Source organism: Bufo gargarizans, chromosome 3 (genome assembly GCF_014858855.1).
Source record: "Bufo gargarizans isolate SCDJY-AF-19 chromosome 3, ASM1485885v1, whole genome shotgun sequence".
NCBI lineage: Eukaryota > Metazoa > Chordata > Amphibia > Anura > Bufonidae > Bufo > Bufo gargarizans.
The window spans coordinates 463,343,913-463,362,278 of NC_058082.1; the positions used below are offsets into that span (position 1 = coordinate 463,343,913).

At 47.4% G+C, this 18,366-nt stretch overlaps 1 protein-coding gene across 1 annotated transcript in view; it reads left to right on the top strand.

The window, feature by feature from the left end:
* The first annotated feature begins 456 nt into the window (after window positions 1-456).
* Window positions 457-18,366, top strand: part of SLC13A2 (solute carrier family 13 member 2) — a 123,969-nt gene continuing 106,059 nt past the window's right edge. The window contains 1 exon segment of the mRNA XM_044286663.1: window positions 457-511. Within this exon segment, the coding sequence (XP_044142598.1) occupies window positions 470-511 (42 nt within the window). The 5' untranslated portion in view covers window positions 457-469.

Consider the following 18,366-nt stretch of genomic DNA (forward strand, 5'->3'; position numbering starts at 1 on the left):
CATCCCTGTGAACTAGGTCAAGTAGTCTTGAAGCTCTCTTCTGACTGACTTTGGAAAATGTTGCTCTTGTAGCTTTGGATTTGATGCAACATTCACACTTAACAGTAACTGGACAAGGGGATACTGTTAGATCCTTTGTCAGATTCCTCTTTTGTAGTTCCTGTATGCATTCTGGGTGTCTGTGACCTAGACGCCTGTGCCACATGTGTATACAGTCATTGTGCTTATGTTGTACATAGTCTCACCTTTTCCTTCACTGTGTTGAAATGATACAGATGATCATCCAGCTTGGCACTTGCTATTGTCTGCTTGTCATCCAGGATAGAACACTTGTCACCTTGGAATTTTACAGTGACTCCTTTGGCTGTTTCACAGATTAGAGTCCTCCTTCTAGATCAGGAACATAAAGCACATCTTTCACTGGTATGGCTAAATTCTGTCCCGCATCATCAGGGCATACAAGGGTTCCATGGCCATAGCCTTCTGCATGTATTTTACTTCCATCTGCAAGGTAAATAGTTTCTTTGTTATTCAGATCAAGTTCTGTGAAAAAACGTCATGTGACTGGTTGCCCCCGAGTCGATCCACCAGCCTTAACATTTATGGTTGCCTGTCGCTTTAAATGTGGCGTTCCAGTTTACTTCCCATGGATCAGAGATTGTGGCTTTGACCTTTTGCTTAATATAAGAGGGACACTGTCTCGTTTGCTCTGCTTTCCATATAGTACAGTCTTTCTTTATGAGTCCCTGTTTGTGGCATCTAAAACACACCCTGGTCTCCTTCCTATGTAACCTTGTGTCTGTAGCTTTAAGAGCGGTCCTGGTGTCGATTTCTGTGGAGTCATGCACTAATTCCTTTCTTCTCTGATACTCATCTAGGATCCTGGTTTTTACAAATGTTAATGTCAGATCTGTCTCAGGCCGTGTCTCCAGCGGATTGATCAGTGCAGTATATGTAAACTGCACAGCAACATGGCTGCGGCGTGACTGTCTATTATATTCTCCCCGATTGAGTTGTGCAATCACTTCCAGCATGGCGTTTATATGCTCCTGCATGTCCTGTTCTCTGCTAAGCCTCATTTTGTAAAATTTCCGTAGTAGAAACAACTTGCTGTTTAAACTGGATCTTTCATGCAGTCTTCTCAGTACACCCCACATGCCTTTCGCTGTGCCCTCATGGCGTATGTGAATGAGCTGATCATCCTTCACTAGTAAGCTTATGGTGGCCCGTGCCTGTATGTTTTTCTTGTCCCAATCCTGATCATTGTCCTGTGGCCTCTCTGTGATGGTAACTAGAGATGGCCTTGCGGTTTGCCCGGCGGTCGTTTCGCGGTGAACTTTCCGCATTCGCTGAACATGCGAACATATTCCTTTGCATTGCGCCAAACTTTGACCCATGACACACACATCAGGTGGGACAGGACAGCCAATTGAGACTTTTCAGAAAATGGACACACCCCCACCCTATAACAGAACCTGATCTGGCCGCCATTTTACATTCAGTCTTTTGCCGGTGTAGGGAGAAGTTGCTGTGTGGAGCAGGGACAGACTGTTAGGGACACCAAACGCTTGCTAATGGGGCCACAAAAGTCCTTTTAAGAACTGGTATAGGTGTGCTATCAATAGGTGTGATATACTGAGGGTTGTGATATACTTATAATATACTTTCTAACATAGAAAGTATATTATAGTGCATTTGTATTGTGCAGCAGTTGTGTGCGGTTATGCTGCGATACCGCAGCTATATAGAGGGACAAACGCTATTGGAATAACTAATTGCAACTGGTGTTATATACAGGTGTAACTCGAAAAATTAGAATATTGTGCAAAAGTCCATTTACTTCAGTAATACAAATTAAAAGGAATTGCATTAATGCAGCTTAAAATTTGAATTTTGTGAAAAGATTCAATATTCTAGGCTCAAAGTGTCACACTCTAGTCAGGTAATTAATCCATACCCCCTGAGCAAAGGGTACCTCAAAATTGTGACTTTGGGGTTTCATAAGCTGTAAGCCATAATCATCCAAATTATAAAAAATAAAGGCTTGACATATCTCGCTTTGCATGTAATGAGTCTATCTCATATATTAGTTTTACCTTTTAAGTTGCATTACTGAAATAAACAAATTTTGCACGATATTCAAATTTTTCAAGTTTCACCTGTACCTTGTGGGGATTCGCTCTGGTAGTTGGGATAAGCGAGTGCAGTACAGAGGCAAAGTACAAGTTCGTAATTCAAATGTCTGTGTTTATTCACACATAAGGTCAAACAAAAACTCTTTGTATGGTTGGTGTTTGTTCACACCAAGTAGAAGGTTCGTGCATAACAAAAACGTCACCTTGTCGGCGGTTCTGCCTCCAGCAGTCAAAATGCAGGCTTTAGGTGGCCTGTTGGGGGAACAGGCAACCTAAATAGGTCTCAGCCGTCCAGTCTGGCACAAAACCTCAGATCCCAACACAGAGACTCAGCTTTTCAGCCCAGTACAGAGATCAGTTCCCACAATAGCGATTGCCAGAGCTCCTCTGTCAGAGAGAGGTAATTACTCCCAGCTGACACAGCCGGCTGGTTTTTTTATAGGTTAGTCAAGACCCTGCCTGGAATGTGGGGAGTAGTCACCCACCCAGCACTTTTGACTACTCCCAGTAAGAGCTGTCCCGGATCAGCTATACAGCCATACTAAAATAGCAAAATGCCAATCGGCATTAGCTGCCGCTGACACCTGAAAATTCCGGCTCTTACTTCACCGAGGCCAGGAACCTCAGTGACACATACCTTCCATCAACGACGGACTCTTACGCCTTGCTACATACCTCCCCTTTGTTTAACCTTGAGGGGGTGAACACTTGCCAGACAGTGTACATAGGACAGGGCATCCGCATTTCCCTGCAAGCGGCCTGCCCTGTGTTCCACTGAGAACTTGAAGTTTTGTAATGACAAGAACCATCTGGTGACCCGAGCATACCTCTCTTTGGCCTGGCTCATCCACTTGAGAGGGGAGTGGTCAGTCACCTAACGGAACTTTCTCCCCAACAAATAATAGCGGAGACACTTGAGTACCCATTTGATGGCCAGGCACTCTCTCTCCACTATACTGTACCTAGTCTCGGCTGGGGTGAGATTGCGGCTCAGGAAAACAACGGGATGTTTCTCCCCATTGATTTCCTGAGAGAGTACAGTTCCGAGGCCTACTTCAGAGGCAACGGTCTGTACCACAAACTCCCTCTTGAAGTTGGGCGTAACCAAAACCGGTGACCTGCACAGGACCGACTTCAACACGGAAAAAGCCTCTTCCGGCTGGTCATTCCAGCGGACCATCACGGACTTCCGTCCTTTCAAAAGCCATCTCAACGGAGCCGCTAAAGTGGCAAAATGGGGAACGAACCTCATAATAGCCCACCATTCCCAGGAACGACTTAACTTGCCTCGTGGTGACAGGTCGTGGCCAATTCCGAATTGCCTCTATTTTGTTCACTTGGGGTTTGATAACTCCACGTCCAGTGATGTACCCCAGGTATTTAGTCTCCTCTAACCTTATCGCGCATTTCTTAGGGTTAGCAGTCAGTCCAGCCTTCCTAAGAGAGTCCACTACAGCCTACACTTTGGGTAGACTTCCCAGTCGGTACTGTGGCTGACGATATCGTCCAGGTAAGCTGAGGCGTACCGACAATGTGGACGAAGTACAAAGTCCATCACTCATTCAAACGTGGTGGGGGCACTATGCAGACCAAAGGGTAACACTTTATACTGATACAGCCCCTCAGGGGTGACAAAGGCAGTTTTCTCTTTGCCATCATCTGTTAAGGGCACCTGCCAGTAGCCCTTTGTGAGGTTCAAAACAGAAAAATATCAGGCTTGTCCTAACCTCTCGATAAGCTCATCTACCCGGGGCATGGGATATGCATCGAACTTGGAGATTTTGTTTAGTTTGCGAAAATCGTTACAGAACCGTCTGGCTTGGGAATTAAGACTATTGGACTGGTCCATTAACTTTTGGACTCCTCAATGACTTCTAGTTGCAGCATTAGCTGCACTTCCTCTGCGATGGCTTGTCGCCGTGCCTCGGGTACCCGGTATGGTTTTAACCGGACTTTTATCTGAGGCTCAGTGACAATGTCATGCTGAATCATGGAAGTGCGTCCAGGGATATACCAGCTTCCACAAAAAACAGATTGAGAGTAGCGATATACCTGCTTTCACCAAATATTGATTGAGAGGTTCTAAATACCTGTTTCCACAAAATACTGATTAACGGGAATGATATACCTGCTTCCACCAAATATTAATTGAGGCCTGCGATACACCTGCTTCCACAATATACTAATTGAGGGTTTTGCAAAATACTGATTAAGGGGTTTGATATACCTGCTTCCACAAAATACTGATTAAGGGGTTTGATATACCTGCTTCCACCGAATATTGATTGAGACCTGCGATATGCCTGCTTCAGCAAAATAGTGATTAAGGTGTTTAATATACCTGCTTCCACAAAATACTGACTAAGGGGATTGATATACCTGCTTTCACCAAATATTGATTGAGGCCTGCGATATACAAGCTTCTGCAAAATACTGATTAAGGGGTTTAATATATCTGCTCCCACAAATTACAGATTAGGGGGTTCTATACACCTGCTTCCACCAAATATTGATTTGAGGCCTGCGATATACCTGCTTCAACAAAATACAGATGGAGGGGTGAGATATACCTGCGTCCACCAAATATTGATTAAGGGGTTCTATATACCTGCTTCCACAAAATACTGATTAAGGTATTTTTTTTATGCCTACTTCCACAAAATACAGATTCAGGGGTGCGATATATCTACTTCCACTAAATATTGATTGAGGTCTGCGATACATCAGCTTCCACAAAATACTGATTAAGGGGTTTTTATATACCTGCTTCCACAAAATACTGATTGAGGGGTGCGTGTCATGGTCTTACCTCCTTGCTGTTCTCCTTCGTTTGACATGTGCTGGCGGCCATCTTGGTTTCTGGGTTTCTGTAGCCTCCCACCCTGCGGCTCCTCCTTCCCACTGGAAGGAGCTGGATGCCTAGCTCATATATATAGGAGGTCTGTGGCTTCAGTTCCCTGCTTGGTCCTCCTGTGCTCACATGCTTCTAAGACTGCTGCTGCTTCTGGTTCCTGATCCTGGCTTCGTCTGACTACCCTGCTGATTCCTGATCCTGGCTTCGTCTGACTACCCTGTTGGTTCCTGATCCTGGCTTCATCTGACTACCCTTCTGGTTCCTGATCTCTGGTTTCGCAAGACCCTGCTTCGGTTTAGCCATCCGTTTGGACTTTTGCCTTACAGCTTTATTTTCAATAAAGCCTTCTTATTTCCACTCATCTCTTGTTGTACGTCTGGTTCATGGTTCCATGACATTAGGACCAAGCCATGAATTCTGACGGTACAGGGCCACCCTCACTACCTACGCTGGTTGCCAGACTTGATCAGCAGGATTACCTGTTGGGTCGGTTCGCTGTGGCGTTGCAAACCCTGCTTGAACGCACGGCTCATTTAGCTTCCGTTGCCGATGGGTCGGTTGTCGCTCCTGGGCCCGCTCCTACTGCCGCTCCGGTTGTTGCGCCAGAGTCTACCCCGACACCTGTTGCTGCGCCTGCGGTGTTTCGGGGTATGACCGGTTCTGCCCCCCTTCCACAGCGCTTTGGGGGAGAGCCAACTCAGTGCCGAGGTTTCCTTAACCAGGTGGGCATTTACTTCGAGTTGCTGCCACATGCCTTTCCTACTGAGAGATCAAAGGTGGGCTTCTTGATCTCGCTGCTCTCGGACAAGGCCTTGGCCTGGGCCAGCCCTTTATGGGAGAACAACAATCCGGTGGTTGCCGAGTTTTCCGGTTTTGTTGCTTCTCTTCGGAAGGTATTCGATGTGCCGGCTCGTGCTGCCTCTGCTGCGAAGCTCCTTATGTCCATCAGACAGGGTTCACGATCCGTAGCTGAATACGCCATTGAGTTTCGTACCCTGGCAGCAGAGGTGGGCTGGAATAATGAGGCTCTGGTCGCTGCTTTCTCTCATGGTCTCTCGGATGCCTTGAAGGATGAGGTTGCAGCTAAGGACCTACCTGTGGAGCTCGAGTCTCTTATTTCTTTCCTGATTTTGATTGACACCAGACTCAGGGAGAGACCTTCCTTTCAGGAGAGCCTGCGGAGGCCTTCTAACAGATTGGCGCCTACGTTTGCTGTCCCACCCGTGCCTCCCTCTCCTCCCACGCCTCATGGGGATGACTTGTCTGGGGGTGAACCCATGCAGCTGGGGTTTGCTCGCCTGTCCGAGGGGGAGAGGGTACTCCGGAGACGCGAGGGCCGATGCATGTACTGTGGTCTCGGTGGGCATTTTCGGTTGGCATGCCCGAACCGTCCGGGAAAACGCTCGCACCTGAGATCCTGTCGGGGGCAGATCTTGGGTGGAGTCTCCTCGTCCCCGGTTTCCCGTGTTGACAAACCACTGATTACTGTTGTCCTCTCCTGGGTCGGGGGCTCGGTGACGACCCAGGCGTTGGTGGACTCTGGTGCTGGTGGTTTGTTCATTGATAGTGTGTTCGCTGCCGCCAATTCCATTCCTCTGCAGCCTCGATGTTCCCCACTGGCTCTTGAGGCGATAGACGGCAGACCCCTTCTGCCGCCACACGTGACTCATGAGACCCTTCCAGTGGGGATCGCCATTGGTGCCGTTCACAGAGAGTCGGTCTGTCTCCAGGTTATTTCGTCTCCACACTACTCGGTGGTCTTGGGGTACCCCTGGCTCCAGAAGCATAATCCGACTTTCGATTGGAAATCGGCCGAGATCCTCTCGTGGTCACCGCAGTGTGGGGCTAGTTGCATCCATGGGCCTGTCAAGTTGCTGTGTACTTCCTCGGACTCTCTGTTGCCTCCTGAATATGAGGAGTACCGGGATGTATTCGATAAGGTGCGTGCGGTTGCCCTACCTCCGCACCGCCCATACGATTGTGCCATAGAGTTACAATCTGGTGCCGTTCCTCCTCGTGGCAAAGTCTATCCACTGTCGGTAGCGGAGAATGAGGCCATGGAGGAGTACGTGAGGGAGGCGCTTTCATGCGGACACATTCGCAAATCCTCGTCCCCGGCAGGGGCTGGATTTTTCTTTGTGAAAAAGAAGGGCGGTGAGTTGAGGCCTTGCATCGATTACAGGGGTCTCAATCGCATCACGATCAAGAACGCTTACCCGATACCCTTGATTTCCGAGCTGTTCGATCGCCTCAAAGGGGCCACGGTCTTTACCAAACTCGACCTGAGGGCGGCATATAACCTGGTAAGGATCAAGGCGGGCGATGAGTGGAAGACCGCGTTTAACACCAGGACCGGTCATTATGAATCCTTGGTTATGCCCTTTGGGTTGTGCAATGCGCCCGCAGTCTTCCAGGAATTCATCAACGATGTTTTCCGTGACCTGTTGCAGCAGTGTGTGGTGGTCTATTTGGATGACATCTTGGTATATTCTGAATCCATGGAGGCCCACATTCTGGATGTCAGACGAGTGTTGCAACGGTTACGAGAGAACAAGCTGTTCGGTAAGCTTGAGAAATGCGAATTTCACCGATCCCAGGTAACCTTCTTAGGTTACATCATTTCCGCTGAGGGGTTCTCCATGGATCCTGAGAAGGTTTCGGCTGTCTTACAGTGGCCCCAGCCCAGTGGTCTTCGTGCCCTGCAGCGCTTTTTGGGCTTCGCCAATTATTATCGGAAGTTCATCAGGGACTTTTCCATGCTAGCCAAGCCTCTCACGGATCTGACCAGGAAGGGCAGTAATCCCCAGGTCTGGCCGCCCGAGGCCATCCGAGCTTTTGAGGCTCTAAAGTCCGCCTTTGTGTCGGCTCCGATTCTGTCGCATCCCAACCCTGGGTTGCCCTTTGTCCTCGAGGTGGACGCGTCTGAGACGGGAGTAGGCGCCCTCTTGTCTCAGCGTAGAACACCAGAGGGTCCTCTGCTTCCTTGTGGGTTTTACTCCCGGAAACTGTCTTCCGCGGAGTGCAACTATCAGATTGGTGACAGGGAGTTATTGGCCATCGTGCAGGCCCTTAAAGAATGGAGGCACTTGCTCGAGGGCTCGGTGGTTCCGGTTCTCATCCTGACGGACCACAAGAATCTGACCTACCTCTCTGAGGCCAAGAGATTGACACCACGTCAGGCCAGATGGGCTCTGTTCTTGTCACGTTTTAATTACGTGGTCTCCTACCTACCCAGTTCCAAGAACATCAGAGCGGATGCCTTATCACGGCAGTACTCCGAGCTGTCCGGGGAGGAGTCGATTCCGACTTCGGTCATACCTCCGAATCAGATCCTGGCCGCCATTCGCACCAGCCTGACCTCTCCCCTGGGTGAGCAGATTTTGGCGGCTCAATCTGGTGCTCCCTCTGGGAGACCCAACGGCAGGTGTTTTGTGCCTGAGGAGTTGCGCACTCGGTTGTTGCGAACCTACCATAACTCCAAGGCCGCGGGGCATCCTGGAAAGAATCAGCTGTCCTGGGCTGTTTCACGTCTGTTCTGGTGGCCTTCTCTACGTTCCGACATCGCCGCATATGTAGCGGCATGCTCCGTTTGTGCCCAGAGTAAGTCCCCTCGGCACCTTCCGTTGGGCCTTTTGCAACCCATAGCCACCGGGGAGCGTCCATGGTCACACCTGGGGATGGATTTCATTGTGGACCTCCCTGCATCCCGAGGCCATACGGTCATTCTCATGATAGTGGATCGGTTTTCCAAAATGTGCCACTGTGTACCTCTCAAGAAGTTACCCTCTGCACAAGAGTTGGCCTCGATTTTTGCCAGGGAGGTCTTCCGGTTGCACGGTTTGCCCAAGGAGATTGTGTCGGATCGGGGGAGTCAGTTTGTGTCCAGGTTCTGGCGCGCCTTTTGCTCCCAGTTGGGGATTCATCTCTCTTTCTCATCGGCCTACCACCCTCAGTCCAATGGGGCCGCAGAACGATCCAATCAGGCCTTGGAGCAATTCCTTCGTTGCTATGTCTCCGATCACCAAGACAATTGGGTTGACCTCCTGCCTTGGGCTGAGTTTGCCAGGAACACGGCGGTGAACTCTTCCTCTGGGACGTCTCCCTTCATGGCCAATTATGGGTTCCAACCTGCCGTGTTACCGGAGGTATTCTCTCCCCAGGATATTCCGGCTGTGGAGGATCACCTTTCCGTCCTACGTGCTTCTTGGGTACAGATCCAGAGGTCCCTTGAGGTCTCTGCTCAGCGCCAGAGACTCCAGGCTGATCGCAGACGAGCGCCCGCTCCTTCCTACCAGGTCGGAGACCGCGTATGGTTGTCCACCCGCAACCTCAACCTTCGAGTGCCCACTCCCAAGCTGGCGCCTCGCTTTGTTGGTCCCTTCCGAGTGCTTCGCAGGGTAAACCCGGTAGCCTATGCCCTTGCGCTTCCTCCTGGCATGCGGATCTCCAACGTGTTTCATGTCTCCCTCTTGAAGCCACTAGTGTGTAATCGTTTCACTTCCTCGATTCCTCGGCCTCGTCCGGTCCAAGTGGGCAATCGTGAGGAGTATGAGGTGAGCAATATCCTGGACTCACGCCTGGTCCGCGGCCGGGTGCAGTTTTTGGTCCATTGGCGTGGTTATGGTCCAGAGGAGCGTTCCTGGGTTCCCTCCGCAGATGTCCATGCTCCTGCCTTGCTCCGAGCCTTCCACGCACGCTTCCCTCAGAAACCGTTCCTTACTCCGCGGAGGAGGGGCCCTTGAGGGGGAGGTACTGTCATGGTCTTACCTCCTTGCTGTTCTCCTTCGTTTGACATGTGCTGGCGGCCATCTTGGTTTCTGGGTTTCTGTAGCCTCCCACCCTGCGGCTCCTCCTTCCCACTGGGAGGAGCTGGATGCCTAGCTCATATATATAGGAGGTCTGTGGCTTCAGTTCCCTGCTTGGTCCTCCTGTGCTCACATGCTTCTAAGACTGCTGCTGCTTCTGGTTCCTGATCCTGGCTTCGTCTGACTACCCTGCTGATTCCTGATCCTGGCTTCGTCTGACTACCCTGTTGGTTCCTGATCCTGGCTTCATCTGACTACCCTTCTGGTTCCTGATCTCTGGTTTCGCAAGACCCTGCTTCGGTTTAGCCATCCGTTTGGACTTTTGCCTTACAGCTTTATTTTCAATAAAGCCTTCTTATTTCCACTCATCTCTTGTTGTACGTCTGGTTCATGGTTCCATGACAGTGCGATATACCTGCTTCCACAAAATACTTACTAAGGGGATTGATATACCTGCTTTCACCAAATATTGATTGAGGCCTGCAATATACCTGCTTCTGCAAAATACTGATTAAGGGGTTTAATATATCTGCTCATACAAATTACAGATTAAGGGGTTCTATACACCTGCTTCCACCAAATATTGATTGAGGCCTGCGATATACCTGCTTCAACAAAATACTGATTAAGAGGTGTGATATACCTGCTTCCACAAAATACTGATTAAGGGGTTCTATATACCTGCTTCCACAAAATACAGATTGAAGGGTGCGATATACCTGCTTCCACCAAATATTGATTGAGGCCTGAGATACACCTGCTTCCACAAAATACTGACTGAGGGGTGCGATATACCTGCTTCCACAAAATATTGATTGAGGGATTCAAAATACCTGCTTCCACAAAATACTGATTGAGGGGTGCAATATACCTGCTTCCACAAAATACTTATTGAGGACTTCGATACACCTGCTTCCACAAAATACTGACTAAGGGGATGTCACGCTGGAAAGGATACAAGATACACAGAATACAACCAAACAAGTGTCTAGGAAAGAAGCTGGGGATGAAGGTCACCTCCTGACAAATCCCTACCAGCTCTCCCTAGTCTTCTATGCCCACGTTCAGACCCTGAGGTGGGTATTAACGTGTCCCCGTGCCTAGGCTGAAGATTCCCTAAAATCCCTAAGATGGTGAAAGGGGGGAAGAGGCAGCCTGATCCCTCAGGACCTGGAGGGGGCAGGAGTCTCTCTAACAGTGTAGACAGACAATCACAAGAAAAACACATGATAGGCTGCTGCAGCAGCAACGTGCAGTTAACGACTACCTGTACGAACTCTGCCGCAGGATAGGTTCTGGGAGCTTTGTTTCTTTTCACCGCGCCAGTGACTGCTCATGCGTGATGCATTCAGACTTCTGCAGCCATTTGATGAGATCACCAAACTGGTCAGTCGCAGCAAGGGCACCATCAGTGACATCGTACCTAACACCTTCTTTCTGGAGCGTGCATTGTGTCGAGTAATTGATCAAGCCGTCGAGGAGCAGGAGCTGGAAGATGAGGAAGTCGCAATGCTGAATGAATTCCCAGGAGGGGGCTACTCCATCTGAGACAAGACAGCAGGAGTCTAAAGAGGAGTCAGAGGAGGATGGTGCCTGGGGGGAGGAGGAGGAGGAGCAAGAAGAGCAGGCTTTGAGTGGGACTTTAAACTTTTCAGGGATCACTGGTGTTATCCGTGGCTGGGGGGAGGAGACCGAGGACGACATTCTCCTGGGTGATGAGCAGGAGCAATTGCGCTCCACCGCTTCCAATTTAGTGCAAATGGGGGCCTTCATGCTCCAGTGTTTAAAGAATGACCCCTGTACCCGTATAAAAAGGATAAAGGGCAAGGACCAGAACTGGGTGGCAACGTACTTAGACCCCCGGTACAAACACAAAATTGCGGAAATGTTACCAACATCACAGAGGGCTGTCATAATGCAACATTTCCAGGCCTTGCTGTAAGAGATGCTGCATTCTGCTGTTACTGGTGCTGGCAGAGGAATTTCCACCCACCAGCGAAACAGGTGCCGGTACCAATCCTACCGCGCCTGCAAGAAGAGGGCGGTTTGAAAATGTGTTGGTCACCGGATATTAGATCATTTTTGCAGCCAACTCTTTGACAGCCGCCCTCCGGATACAGCCTCAAGGAACGCCTAGACTAACAGGTGTCCAACTACATCGGGTTAACGGCTGATGTGGACGCTCTGAGAACCAAGGGACCCCTGGACTACAGGGTGTGCAGGCTTGACCTGTGCCCAGAGCTGGCACAATTTGCCATGTAACTCTTGGCTTGCCCCTCGTCGAGTGTCCTGTCCGAAAGGACGTTCAGCAGAGGAGGGGGGGATCATGCTCACGACACTGTGGACTACCTCACATTTCTAAAAATGAATTAGGCATGGATCTTGGAGGAATTCAACACCTGTGACGACCACTTGTAATTGAATTTCCTCATGCCAGCCCACATATATCCGCCACCACCCAGAACAAAGAATGGTCATTGTCTTATGTATATACAGCGGCATAAAAGGCCTTTTCTGTCAGGTGAATGCCTCATTTTTGGGGCCTCTACTCCAGTGGCCTACAGTGAAATTGTTATCCAGTGACTGCCTAATGTACCTCCGGCCACATAATCACTTGTTCTTTTCTGTTAGGTAAATGCCTAATTTTTGGGGCCTGTACTGGCCTACAGTAAAATAGTTATCCAGTGACCGTCTAATATAACTCCAGCCACATAATCACTTGTTCTTTTTTTGTCAGATGAATGCCTAATTTTTGGGGCCTATACTCCACTGGCCTACAGTAAAATTGTTATTCAGTGACCGCCTTAGAGAGTCCTAGTGAGGACGAGGATGACCCCACTTTCCTGTTGTCATCCGCAATCTCCTCATCATCTAGCGATGATGATGATGAGCCCCCAAGGCGGCGGAGACGCCGCAAGGCGGAGCAAGGGGACCGCCATGATAGGGACCCTGTGGCCCACCCTAGTACGAGCAGCTCTGGGGCTCGTACTAGTTTTCCGGCCCACCAGTTAAATCCACCGGAGCCCCCTGCCGGTGAACTTGTCTGGTGTACCCCAGAGTGATTTGAACCTGTGATTCCTGATTTCCACAGTGGGCTTCACTGAATATGACTTTTTTAGTCATTTTTTCACTGACCAACTGGTAAATCTAATGGTGGAGTAGACAAACCTGTACGCCCAACAGTTCGTTGCTCAACACCTGGGCTCCTTTTTGGCTAGGCCCGGTGGCTGGATGCCGGTCAGTGCAGCCGAGATGAGGACATTTTGGGGCCTCGTGCTGCATATGTGCCTAGTTAAGAAACCTAGTGTCAGGCAATACTGGAGTGGGGACATCCTCTACCAGACCCCACTTTAAAGTACGGCCATGACACGCTCCCTGTTTGAGGCCATCCGGAAATGCCTGCATTATTTAGATAATGCAGCATGCCCCCCCGAGGTGATCCTGCCTATGACCGCCTGTACAAAATCAGGCCAATTATCGATCACTTTGGGGCCAAATTTGTACAGGCCTATGTACCTGGAAGGGAGGTTGTGGTTGATGAGTCTCTCATTACGTTCAAGGGGAGACTCATTTTCCGCCAGTATGTTCCCTCAAAGTGGGCAAGGTATGGCGTGAAGCTGTACAAACTTTGTGAGAGCACCTCAGGGTACACTTACAAGTTTCGTGTGTACAAGGGGCGAGATTCCCGTATTCAACCCCCAGAATGTCCCCCCACTCTGGCTGTTAGCAGGAAACTGGTGTGGGACCTTATGCACCCACTGCTAGATAGGGGTTACCACATGTACGTGGATAACTTTTATACTAGTATCCCCTTGTTCCAGTCCCTCGCCGCCAGATCCACGTCCGCTTGTGGGACCGTGCAGAAAAATCAACGCAGCCTCCCTGCCCATCCCCTCCAGGTACCTATCCCCAGGGGTGAGACCCGTGCCCTTACCACTGTAAAACCTGTTGCTGGTCAGATATAAGGACAAGAGGAATGTCCTTGTACTGTCCACAATTCATGGTAACGGCATCACCCCTGTCCCTGTGCGAGGTACCGCGGCAACAGTCCTCAAGCCCGATTGTATCGTCGACTACAATCGGTATATGGTAGGAGTTGATCTCTCTGATCAAGTCCTCAAGCCATATAACACCATGCGCAAAACCCGGGCATGGTACAAAAAAGTTGCGGTCTACTTGGTACAGGTTGCCTTGAACAACTCTTTTGTGCAGTCCAGGAGCGCTGGCAACACAGGGACATTCCTTCAGTTCTATGAGGCAGTCCTCAAGGCCCTGATCTTTTCGAACCGGGAAAGAGCAGGCCGGAGTACCACGGGAACTGGAGGTGCCCGGATCGCCCTGGCCAACACTTTCCAGGTGTGGTCCCCATACTGGAAAGAAGGGACGGACCCAAAAAAGGTGCAGAGTGTGTCACAGGAGGGGGATACGGAAGGACACCACTACTCAATGTGACACGTGCCACGATCATTCGGGCCTCTGCATTATTGGTTGCTTCAGGGAGTACCACACTTCCATGGAGTACTGAATTTATAATCCCCTTTTCCATTTAGCCGCTGACAATCGATAAAAACTATGGTTCTCATACTTGAGACACCCCAAAAAAAAATTTCAAAAAGTTTGTAAAGCTAAAATAATTTTTTTAAAATATACAAATTAGGTATCGCCGTGTCGGTAATAATCTCTTCTATAAAAATACCCCATGACCTAACCCCCCAGATTAACACGGTCCAAAAAAATAAAAAAACGGTGCAAAAAAAGAATTTTTTTTGTCCCCTTACATAACAAAAAGTTTAATAGCAAGCGATCAAAAAGTCATATAGCCCCCAAAATAGTGCCATTAAAACCGTCCCCTCATCTCGCAAAAAATGAGCCCCTACCTAATACAATCGGCTAAAAAAATAAATAAAATGACTCAGTCTTTAGAGATATAAAAAAAAAAATTCAATCATTTTTTTCCGGAACAAAGCAAGGGTTAACAACTAAACAAAAGTTTATATTTATTACTCTGATACTGCAGTTTACAGAAATGCCACATTTGTGGTCGTAAACTGCTGTATCACTAAGAGGCAGGGCGCAAAAGGAAAGGACCGACATGGTATCTGGAAGGCCGATTTTGATGGCCTTTTTATTGACACCATGTCCCTTTTGAAGCCCCCCTGATGCACCCCTAGAGTAGAAACTCCCTAAAAGTGACCCCATCTAAGAAACTACACCCCTCAAGGTATTCAGAACTGATTTTACAAACTTTATTAACCCTTTAGGTGTTCCTCAACAGTTAATGGCAAATGGAGATGAAATTTCAGAATTTCAATTTCACAAAAATGTAATATAGAGCAACCAAAAGTCATATGTACCCTAAAAATAGTCCCAACAAAACCGCCACCTTATCTCGTAGTTTCCAAAATGGGGTCACTTTTAGGGACTTTCTACTCCAGGGGTGCATCAAGGGGGTTTGAAACAGGACACGGTGTAAATAAACCAGTCCATAAAAAAATCAGCCCTCCAGAAACCACACAACGCTCTTTTCCCTCTATGCCCCGCCGTGTGGCCGTACAGTAGTGTACGACCAGATATGGGGGGTTTCTGTAAACGGCAGAGTCAGGGCAATGAAGATACAGTCTTGTTTGGCTGTTAACCCTTGCTTTGTTAGTGGAAAAAATGGGTTAAAATGGAAAATTTTGCAGAAAAAAATGAAATTCGGAAATTTCATCTCCATATGCCAATAACTCTTGTGGAGCACCTAGGGTTAACATAGCTTGTAAGATCAGTTTTGAATACCTTGAGGGGTGTAGTTTCTTAGATTGGGTCACTTTTATGGAGTTTCTACTCTAGGGGTGCATCAGGGGGGCTTCAAATGGGACATGGTGTAAATAAACCAGTCCAACAAAATCTGCCTTTCCAAAAACCATATGGCACACCTTTCACTCTACACCCTACTGTGTGCCCGTACAGTAGTGTACGGCCACATATGGGGTGTTTCTGCAAACTACAGAATCGGGGCAATAAATATAGCATTTTGTTTGGCTGTTAACCCTTGCTTTGTTACTGGAAAAAAAGGATTAAAATTGAAAATTTGCCAAAAAAAAACAAAACTCTGAAATTTTATCTCCATTTGCCATTAACTCTTGTGGAACAGCTAAAGGGTTAACAACGTTTGTAAAAATCAGTTTTGAATAGCTAGAGGGGTGTAGTTTCTAGAATGGGGTCATTATTGGGTGGTTTCTATTATGTAAGCCTCACAAAGTGACTTCAGACCTGAACTGGTCCCTAAAAATTGGGTTTTTGAAAATTTCTTAAAAATTTCAAGATTGCTTCTAAACTTATAAGCCTTGTAACATCCCCAAAATATAAAATATCATTCTCAAAATGATCCAAACATGAAGTAGACATATGGGGAATGTAAAGTAATAACTATTTTTTGAGGTATTACTATGTATTATAGAAGTAGAGAAATTGAAACTTGGAAATTAGCAATTTTTTTGATATTTTCGGTAAATTTGGTATTTTGTTTTATAAATAAAAATACATTTTTTTTAACCTCATTTTACCAGTGTAATGATGTACAATATGTGACAAAAAACATTCTCAGAATGGCCTGGATAAGTCAAAGCGTTTTAAAGTTATCACCACTTAAAGTGACACTGGTCAGATTTGCAAAAAATGGCCTGGTCCTTAAAGTGAAATAAGGCTGTGTCCTAAAGGGGTTAACTGCCCAAATAATTGATGTGACAGGTATGTGCTGCTTTATAGCAAGTACAGCAGAACGCGGTGTTCAGGGGGAGGGTCAATTTAGAGAACTATTCATTGGGGCTTGGACCCTGGATCTTTTAAGACCATAGCAACACCTCTGACCACACCACTTGGCATCCTATAAACCTGGTATGCGATCAGCCTTTGGGGTGGCATGTTGCATAACCATCAAGCTTATTGCCCCTTGTGTGAGCAGTCAATATCTTTGTTGCAAGTTACGCCTGTGCCAACATCATTCCTTCCTCCATCCTAGAGTGAGGAGCCACACACCACGCACACCAAAGGACAAAAAGATCCTCTGTGATGTCCCCTTTTCTTATATCCTGCTTTCTTCCCAAAAATGTAGCGGTGCTGGATTTCACATAGTTTGAGCTTCCTTGTTTGATTACAACCCTCGCACTGCTATAAATACTAACAAAGAACAGCACATCCTGTAATTTTGCTGTTTTACAGTAAATCATTGATTGATAGAGTGTATTATTACAAAGCATATCAGAGCTAGTAAATTCACAGAGCACTGTTCATTTATATTTATTGTGCCCATCAGCTAAAGCAATACCTGCCTGTTATCATTTTTTTATTAGTATTATTATATTCACGTTTAATGGAAACTTTTATTCACACGGAACATAATAATGGGCAAATTATTTTTTCCTGCATGACGTTTTTATTTTTCCATTCACATATCCATATAAGGATTTTATTTTTTGCAAGACAAGTTGTACTTTCTAATGCCACCATTTAATATTCCATACAATGTATTAGGAAGTGGGTTTTGTCCCTACGGCGTTCCCTTTGTGGTAAAACTGACCTGTGCCATTCATTCTCTGGGTCAGTAAAATTACAATACCACATACAGTACAGACCAAAAGTTTGGACACACCTTTTCATTCAAATAGTTTTCTTTACTTTCATGATTATGAAAATTGTAGATTCACATTATATACATAACAAAAAAGTATGAAACAACAGAAAATATGTCATATTCTAGGTTCTTCAAAGTAGCCACCTTTTGCTTTGATTACTGCTTTGCACACTCTTGGCATTCTCTTGATGAGCTTCAAGAGGTAGTCACCTGAAATGGTTTTCACTTCACAGGTGTGCCCTGTCAGGTTTAATAAGTGGGATTTCTTGCCTTATAAATGGGGTTGGGACCATCAGTTGCGTTGTGGAGAAGTCAGGTGGATACACAGCTGATAGTCCTACTGAATAGATTGTTAGAATTTGTATTATGGCAAGAAAAAAGCAGCTAAGTAAAGAAAAACGAGTGGCCATCGTTACTTTAAGGTCAGTCAGTCCGAAAAATTGGGAAAACTTTGAAAGCGTCCCCAAGTGCAGTCACAAAAACCACCAAGCGCTACAAAGAAACTGGCTCACATGCGGACCGCCCCAGGAAAGCAAGACCAAGAGTCACCTCTGCTGCGGAGGATAAGTTCACCAGCCTCTGAAATCGCAGGTTAACAGCAGCTCAGATTAGAGACCAGGTCAATGCCACACAGAGTTCTAGCAGCAGACACATCTCTAGAACAACTTTTAAGAGGAGACTGTGTGAATCAGGCCTTCATGGTAGAATATCTGCTAGGAAACCACTGCTAAGGACAGGCAACAAGCAGAAGAGACTTGTTTGGGCTAAAGAACACAAGGAATGGGAATTAGACCAGTGGAAATCTGTGCTTTGGTCTGATGAGTCCAAATTTGAGATCTTTGGTTCCAACCACAGTGTCTTTGTGCGACGCAGAAAAGGTGAACAGATGGACTCTACATGCCTGGTTCCCACCGTGAAGCATGGAGGAGGAGGTGTGATGGTGTGGGGGTGCTTTGC